Below are 8530 nucleotides of genomic sequence, written 5' to 3'. Positions count from 1 at the left end.
ATTTCCACTTACAACCCACCTACAAATCCCACACTTATTGCAATTACTATAATAAACTTCTGTTGACTGTTAAGTTTTCGGTGGTTTATTTGCTAAATATAAAATATAAAATATAATTTTTAGTAATAAAAAGGAAAGGAAAGGAAAGAAAAAGTTAATTTTGTTCAATTAAAAAAAAAGAATTATGAAAAAAATTTGCCCAATGGACATAACTTATTTGCCAAATATGTGATGAAAAATATAATTTCTAGTAACAAAAAGGAAAAAAGAGTTAGTTTACTTTCAGAAAAGTTAATTCTGTTCAATTTTAAAAAATAAGTATGACAAAAAAGCAAAAGCTTTTTTGCCAAATGGACACTGTTTATTGTCCCAATATAAGATGAAAAGTAAAATTTTTAATATCAAAAAGGGGGAAAAAAGTTAGTTTATTTTCAGAAAAACTAATTTTGTTAAATTTAAAAATAGAATTAAGACAAAATATTCAAAACTTATTGCCAAATGGACATTGCTTTCTGCTAAATATGAGATGAAAAATACAAATAATTTTTTTGTTGCTTCTATATTAAACATGTGACGAAAATATAAAATTAGCTTATTTAAAAAAAAAAATTTTGTTAAATTTAGACAAAACATAAATAAAATAATTGCTTTTTGCCAAACACTTTCCCTTTCTCTACCTTTCCATTCCACATCACACCTACCTATGTGTACTCTTTAAAGGAGAACGATGCCATCCCTTTTCTTCGCAACAAACTTCACCATAGATTTCTTTTGCTAAGCTTCACCATAGATTTAACAATAAGTCTTAGTGATATATGCTATCGAAAAAAAAAAAAAAAAAGTCTTACTAATATAATCTTATTATAATTTTGTGCTCAATTTGTTGCATGGGTGATTGTAATTGATGGACAATTACTTTTATATAAACTCACTATTTTTTTTTTACCACTCACAGTTGATCACTTTAACAAGTTTGATTTTTTTGAATTGTGTCTTTATTTTTAATTAGTGAGACTCCTTGTCATGTAAGATGAGGATGTCCTACTTCATTGTACTCATAGAATAATTTGTGAATAATCCTTGCTCCTAATAAACCATTTGTATTTAGCAAAATATTGGAGCTACCACAAATTGTCACTTCAACAAGATACTAATAAATAAATGTTTGAGTTATTTTTTGTGATTATTGACACATACATTTATAAATTAAGAACTCAACTAATAGATCTCTCAATTTGAGAAATATATATATAAAAAATATGAGCAGTGAATATTACTCCTTCAGTAATGATGGTAAATATCATTATTCAAATTTCACTAGTCCAATAATTCACCTCACTTTATTTTTAACATTTGTTTTTAGAAATAGTTGCAACATAATGCTAATTCTGTCGTTCAAACTTTCTCTTTAAACCCCTAAGTAATTTGCACATGAAGAAATGACAACTTGACGGATTAATTAAGTCTATAAAATTGGGTATATTCCTAAACTTATTTGGCTTAAATTCCTACTAGAATCTATGGTATAAATTCCTAAATGGGCTATGGCTATACTTGGAAGTGTCTTATATAATTTTCACCATCTATATACAACCCCCATCTCCCCTTTGCCCAGATTCAAACACAAACGTCTCACAGAGACAGAGACTCGGCCACACTCACAGGCAGCCTTATTTCTTTCACCAAACGTGGCCGTTAGTTTCTCTCTCTCTCTCTCTCTCTCTCTCTCTCTCTCTCTCTTTTTGTTCTGACAAACCCCATTAATGGAGTCTCATCAATCCTCTGTGATTCTTCTTCTTCTCAGCCTCTGTTCTCTCCTCCTAATCTCACCATCTCACTCTCAAACCTGTACCTCCCAAACCTTCACCAACAACGCTCTCTACAGCAAATGCCTAGACCTCCCTCACCTCTCCTCTTATCTCCATTGGACTTACAACACAACCAATACATCTCTCTCCATAGCCTTCATAGCTCAGCCTGCAGGCACCAACGGTTGGGTCTGTTGGGCCATAAACCCAAATGGGACTGGCATGGTTGGTTCTCAGGCCCTCATAGCCTTCAAATCCAGTGGTGCTATGACTGTTAAAACCTATGACATAACCGCTATTGGTCCTATCACTGAGTCCAAGATTTCCTTTGAGGTTTGGGACCTAAGTGCTGAGGAATCAGGAGGAACTATTACGCTTTTTGCTAAGTTGAAGCTCTCTGGTAAATCTGACATTGTTAACCAGGTTTGGCAGGTGGGGCCATCTGTTACAGGTGGTGTACCAGATTCACATGCGATGGGTGCAGACAATAAGGCTTCTTTTTCCAATCTCAATTTGACTGCTGGCCAGACTTCCTCTACTGGTGGACTGGATTCAAGGACCAAGAATAGAAATGTCAGCTTTCTTATTACCTGTTTGATTTTGTTTCTTATTATGGTTTTATCATTTTGATTGGTTTCTCTTTTCTTTTTTTCTTTTTTTTTGTTAGAAATTTGAAATTTGTTTGTGGCTGCGTTTGGGAATTGTGGGATTCATCTGGGTTTGTTTAAAAGTTGGAATATTTGGGTGTAGTTTGTGGGATAAGGTTTTGGGTGTCTAAAAGTTGATTTTTTTTTTTTTTTTTTTCCTTAAGAAAGATGTGTAAAAGATAATGGGTTTTTTAAGGGAAGAAATAATCTTTTATGGTAAAAATTCCATTTCTTCACATGATTAGTTCGTAAGATCTAATTTTTGTGAATTTTTTTTTTCTATAATTCAATAGTTGGGGGTGGGGGATTTGAACCAGGAGATGCCAAGTTGAGCCACAAGGCTCTTGGCTTAATTTTTGTGAATTTAGTCCCTCACTTTATCAAAATGAATCAATTTTTGTTATTCCATCCAAATCTGTTAGAAAATGAAGTTGTTTAAGTTTAATCCTTTTTTTCAGTTATTTTTTAGGGAAAAAAGAATGTTTGAACGACTTTTTTTATTAACAAGTTGGACGGAAGGACCAGATTGACTCATTTTGATGAGGATTTAATTGACCCAAATAAAACCTGAAACACTGATTTAATAATTGACTAAATTGAATTTTAACCTATCTTTAATTTGCAGTGGATGGATGTAGAAAATTTAATTGATTAGTCTTGGATTGATTAAAGCCCTGAAAAGTTCAAAACTTCTTGTTTGTTTATAATTCTTGACTGGAACTGGATTTAATATAGAGCTTGGCGTACCATTTGATTGTTTGTTTGTTTAGTTTTTAATTTTTTTAATTTTATTCTGTTTGTTGTTTCCATGTGTAAGTAAAGGAAATTGGAGGCATATTTGTGATATGGTACAACTTATTGTTGAATGTTATTTTGTCTTTTTGGGTGTCAGATTCATGGTGTACTGAATGTTGTGAGTTGGGGCATTCTGTTTCCTGTTGGAGCTATCATTGCAAGGTACCTGAGGACTTTTGAGTCTGCGGATCCCGCATGGTTCTATCTTCATGCTTTTTGTCAAGTATCTGCTTATGCCATTGGGGTGGCTGGCTGGGCAACTGGTCTTAAGCTTGGAGGTCAGTCACAAGGAATCATATACACGCATCATCGTAACATCGGAATTGCATTGTTTTGTCTTGCCACTGTGCAGGTAATGTTTTTTCGCAAACTTAGTGTTGTTTTTTTGAATCAGGCTGTCTTTTTTATGTATGTTTTGCTATCTTGTAATTAGCTGATTCTGTCACTTGTTGGGTCTTATAAGTATCAAACTGAAACTCTTTTCTGAGTATTGGAGATATAAATTATATAAAGAGACTTAATGAGGCTTTTGGATGTTGAAGATGTGAAATGCTAAAAAATTTGAAGATAAATTAGAGAAAGTTAATTTTGAATTGGAACTTGGACAATATCCATTTTTTAGGTTGGGGCTCAAAGAATTATCAATGATGTTGGAGTTTTCTGTTAGAAAGATATATGTAATTAAAAATCATTTCTATTTTGATTTTGATCTTTTTTTATTATTGTATCAAATACATTGTGTAGGTTAAGTGTTTAGGGTTGGAAATTTGTTGTGTCTGTTGTTTTATTTATTTTTTTGTTTATGATCTTTGTTTGGGTTTTACAGATTTTTGCATTGTTCTTAAGACCAAAGAAAGATCACAAGTACCGCTTTTATTGGAATATCTACCACCATGGTATTGGATATACCATTATTATTCTTGGCATCGTCAATTTGTTCAAGGGTTATGACATTTTGCAGCCTGAAAAGAAATGGAAATCTGCTTACATTATTGTGCTCATTGTGTTGGGTGCGATTTCCTTGTTGTTGGAAGCAATTACTTGGGTTGTAGTTTTGAGGAGGAAATCCAGCAAGTCCACCAAGCCCCATGACGGATACAACAATGGAGAAGACAGGCAATAGGCACTTTTGCTGAGGATTAAACCTGTTGCTGCAGTTCTCCTATACCGGATTCTGAGTTTGTAATATCCTTGTCTCCTTACTTAAGATATCACAAGAGGTTAATCTACATTAGCCCTTCTCTGTTCCTTCCCAATTTCTTTTGGCTTGTGTAAAATGGCTTGATTCCTCTAGGATTATTATTTATTATATACTTAGAGTTTGTTCAGACTTTAATTATACGTGTCTATTGTGTCTCAGTGGTTAGGTTGATGAAACTTTCTAGGATGTGTGATTATTGAAAAATTTTCAAAAGAGAATTATTTATTCTCGTTTTCCTATTTGTGGTTTCTTTTTCAGTTATGTATAACCTTATTGCTCTCACTTTCTATTTAATCCTATCTTTATCAAGTTACTAGGAAAAGGGTTTTGCTTGACCTTTAAGCTCTCCAATATGGAAACAAATCTGTGATTCCATGCAATGTGATGGTTATAACTTTCAAGGGTTGGCAAGTGATGGATTCATTATCTTTTTTGTACACAATACCTCTCTTACACAAAAATCAGTTGTGAAATTTTAGTGATGATATTAATCCACCCCAATCCCATCTTGTGCCTTTGAACCTCATACACCAAATGGGGTTAGATTGCGTCTACTAGCTTCTAGGCTAACCTTATTTTGGTTGTGTCAAAGTTAAAACGGTTGCCAACTTAAGCCTGAATGACAACAATTGCCAACCACACCACAAACTGTCACCCAATTCTGTCTCTGTTGACATTAATGTTCGTCTTCACTATTATAAGAAAATATGACTACCAAGTTGACTCAACTGCCAACTCAAATTCAGACTGTTAGTTATGTTAAAACAATGTTGAATTGAACCTAATAAATGTTGAAAAATATGTGGACTAAGACTAAGATTCTTTTCACTTGCGTATCAAAATAAAGGAAGATAATGAAGGAAAAGAAAGGGCCACACGAGACTAAAAGACGAGGTTAAGACAGCAAGGTTAGGAACCACTCGTCAGGTAATGGACTTTTTAAAGGAAGTACCTGGATATTTATCCATTCACACGCTCAGCCCCACCATTACCAATGCATTTGTTAATATCAGTAGAGCCAAACATCTTATTGATAATGACTTCCACAAAGGGACATCTCTTGGTGTTTATATGACTAATCACTTTTGTACAAATATATACCCATACTTTATTACATGCTCTATACATGATGATGGGTGAAGATCACATATTTGATGTAATTTGTCAACTTGTTGGTAGGAAATTTCTCTAGTTTGTCGGATCTGATTAAGTGTCTAAAGAGAATTGGGTAGATGATCGTTCTCCTGGAATCCCAAATTGGCTAAAGTTAGCACTAAAGTCACACTAAGCTCAATTATAAATTTATAATCACCAAATATATTCAAATTGGTATTCATTTTGATTTTTTATTCGTTAGGGTCCTAAAGAGAGGGTTCCACACTCTATGCATTGATCCTGGTCCCCCCCAAACTTGTGCTTTCATTTTCATTATTCTTTCTAGCTTTTGTTGCTTTCTATAGTTCATTGCTTTTCTTTATGGGATTCCCATGTGATGCATGGACTAAAGCCCTTATTACTTGGAAGGACATCGATGCCTTTCCTTTGCAGGACAGTTGTTAGCTTGTCTTCTCACAAACAAAACGTTATGTAGTAGTAATTAAGGGATAGAAATATTGTTCTTCACACCCTAAATGATGGGGCCTTTTGACTCTCACTGCTTACCATTTGTCTCTGTTACTTTGACCACTAGGTTAATTGTTTTCACTTTCAAACTAAATGGGGGCCTCAATCATACCTCGGAGGATTGGTTGTAGTTTTCAAACGTCATGAAATTCATGAGAGAATGAATTTAAAACTTTTAACCAATATTTTGGAGTAAAAAATATTTCACCCTATAATTATCTAACGTGTGTGTGTGTGTGGTGGAGGGATTAGACACACCCGATGCTCAAAAAATATTGAACACTCATTTTTTTTTTTTTTTTTATTATGTTAAAGAAAGCACAATCTAAAGATTCTAAACCTTTATATAAGGAGATTCAAACTTCTAATTGACCTTTTGAGTTCAAAAGCATCGGTTAGGAGGGACTTGGAAAGTTACATATACAATATATTGTTGGCCAAAAGCAAAGATATATACATATTAACCCCCTAAAATAGACAATTTAAACTGAACATGCTCTAGAAGGGTGTTGTTTATATGATTGAGAGGATGAAAAGTTGGTGGGATTGTCTTAGGTAGGTACTGTTTATCTAAGTATGTGGCAGATTAGAGAAGAAGACATGAAATTATTTGAATGATGGTTTAGCTAAAGGGATATAATTGATTATGACCTCTGACCTTAACTAGCCCACGGGACACGGCGCTTTATCACTGCAATGAGTGTGTACATTAAAAGATGAGCATGTGAACCTAATAAACAATCCATTAGCAATTTGCATATAGAAAGAGGGGAGAATGAACTTCGGCTGCAATTGAGTCTATATTTAAAGCTACACATGTGAACCTAATCTACAATATGTTAGCTATTAGCACATGTAATTGTGTATATAGAGGAAGACAATAATAAAAGAGTATTCTGGTTGCCACTTTTCTCGTACTAGCCGAGAGCATCCCTTTAAAAGTGGATAAAAAAATAAAAAAATCTTGAATTCAATTAGCATTTCTTGGTGCTTTTAACATTATATCCTCGTCCAACTATTGAATTAAAAATAATAATAATAAGAAGATTGACAATGACAAGTAAAAAGAGTCAAAAAGAAGTAAATAAATATTTTTTAAAAATGAAAATTACTTTGACACGAATTAATGCATGTTCTAAATAACCTAATAAAATGGTAATCCACATAAAGAAGTATAGTTTGACTTTTTACAAAAACTTTTAATGAAAATAAATTCTAAGGAAAAGTAAAATATTGAAGAAAATATCAATATAGATTATAACCACAATTTTTAAAAAAAGAATTATATCAATGATGCTATTCAGCATAACTAAAATGGTTCAAATTGATGAGTACTCTCTTATAAATTTATATAACCTTCTTATGTTTGATTCAATGATATCATAAATGGAAATGATAAATATTTCCTTTCTTGCCTCACTCATCCAACCTTGCTTTGTTTTTGAGCAAGTTTTTTTCAGAGTAAGTGACGGAACAAAGACGGATTTTGCTCACTCTTCTTAGTTTTGTATGTATATATATTTTACACATATCTTATTTATAAATATTTTTACATATATTTAACATCCAAAAAAACTCAAAAAAAAACATCCAAAAATTCTCTCTCTCTCTCTCTCTCTCTCTCTCTCTCTCTCTCATACTGACTTCACTTTATTAAAGATGGCAAAATACTCCAATCCATCCCTACCCCAATCTATCCCACCCCTACCCTTGCAGGCTTGACCCAAGTTTTTACAGTAAAATAGTTTTAAAAATCCAATTTTATAGAAAATAAGATGTCGTTTAGTAATATTGTTCTAGTAACGTTGTTTACATTTTTTAGAAATACGTGTGGGTGAAAAAATATGTGAAAATACGTGTAATATTGTTTAAAAATTGAAAACGTGTGTTTAAACACATGTACCAAACGGCTCCTAAAGTATTTGATTTGGAGTTAGCATTTGAATAATTAATGCACTTTATGTACAAATAGTGTGTATGAATAGTAACACGAACAATATAAAGGGGGGGGGGGGCATGAATCATGTGTACTTGTACATAATCAATAAACTTTTTTTTTTTTTTAATGGAATCAGCAAATCTTTTGGTAAACCTACTCGGATGACATTTGATTGTTGTTGTCTTTTTGCTTAAGTTGTAAATCTTTAATTAAAAGATTTGAGAATGATTTTACATACATTAAGGAATTATAAAGAAATAGGAAAAAAAATTATTTCCCCTTTACGTAACTCATTAAACAAAAGTTAATTCTTTTTTACTAGGATTATTAGTTTTAAAAGAAGTTTTATATATATATATATATATGCATGCTTGGTCTGAAATTTAAAGGGCCCCTACTATTTGATTAAAAAAGAAGGTCATTTTTTCTTTTGTTTTATTAACTGATGCTGACCTTTGATTTTTGAAAGGTAAGTTTACAATGGCCCATGTCACTGTGATGCTAGGATGATTTCATT

General features: G+C 32.5%; 1 protein-coding gene across 1 annotated transcript; it reads left to right on the top strand.

The window, feature by feature from the left end:
- The first annotated feature begins 1497 nt into the window (after positions 1 to 1497).
- On the top strand, positions 1498 to 4690 carry LOC142619311 (cytochrome b561 and DOMON domain-containing protein At3g25290). The gene is made up of 3 exons (XM_075792372.1): positions 1498 to 2381; positions 3348 to 3602; positions 4077 to 4690. The coding sequence occupies exons 1-3, from the start codon at positions 1764 to 1766 to the stop codon at positions 4371 to 4373; spliced, it is 1170 nt and encodes a 389-aa protein (XP_075648487.1). The 5' UTR covers positions 1498 to 1763; the 3' UTR covers positions 4374 to 4690.
- The last annotated feature ends 3840 nt before the right edge of the window (positions 4691 to 8530 follow it).

The sequence above is a fragment of the Castanea sativa genome, chromosome 12 (genome assembly GCF_040712315.1).
Source record: "Castanea sativa cultivar Marrone di Chiusa Pesio chromosome 12, ASM4071231v1".
Classification (NCBI taxonomy): Eukaryota; Viridiplantae; Streptophyta; class Magnoliopsida; order Fagales; family Fagaceae; genus Castanea; species Castanea sativa.
This window is presented reverse-complemented; position numbering and strand designations above follow the sequence as displayed.

Excerpts from the sequence above, each read along its gene's own strand:
- LOC142619311 (XM_075792372.1), top strand. The coding sequence starts at position 1,764 with ATGGAGTCTCATCAATCCTCTGTGATTCTTCTTCTTCTCAGCCTCTGT. Across the intron at positions 2,382-3,347 it reads CAAGGACCAAGAATAGAAAT|ATTCATGGTGTACTGAATGT; the intron begins GTCAGCTTTCTT and ends TTTGGGTGTCAG. Across the intron at positions 3,603-4,076 it reads TTTGTCTTGCCACTGTGCAG|ATTTTTGCATTGTTCTTAAG; the intron begins GTAATGTTTTTT and ends TGGGTTTTACAG.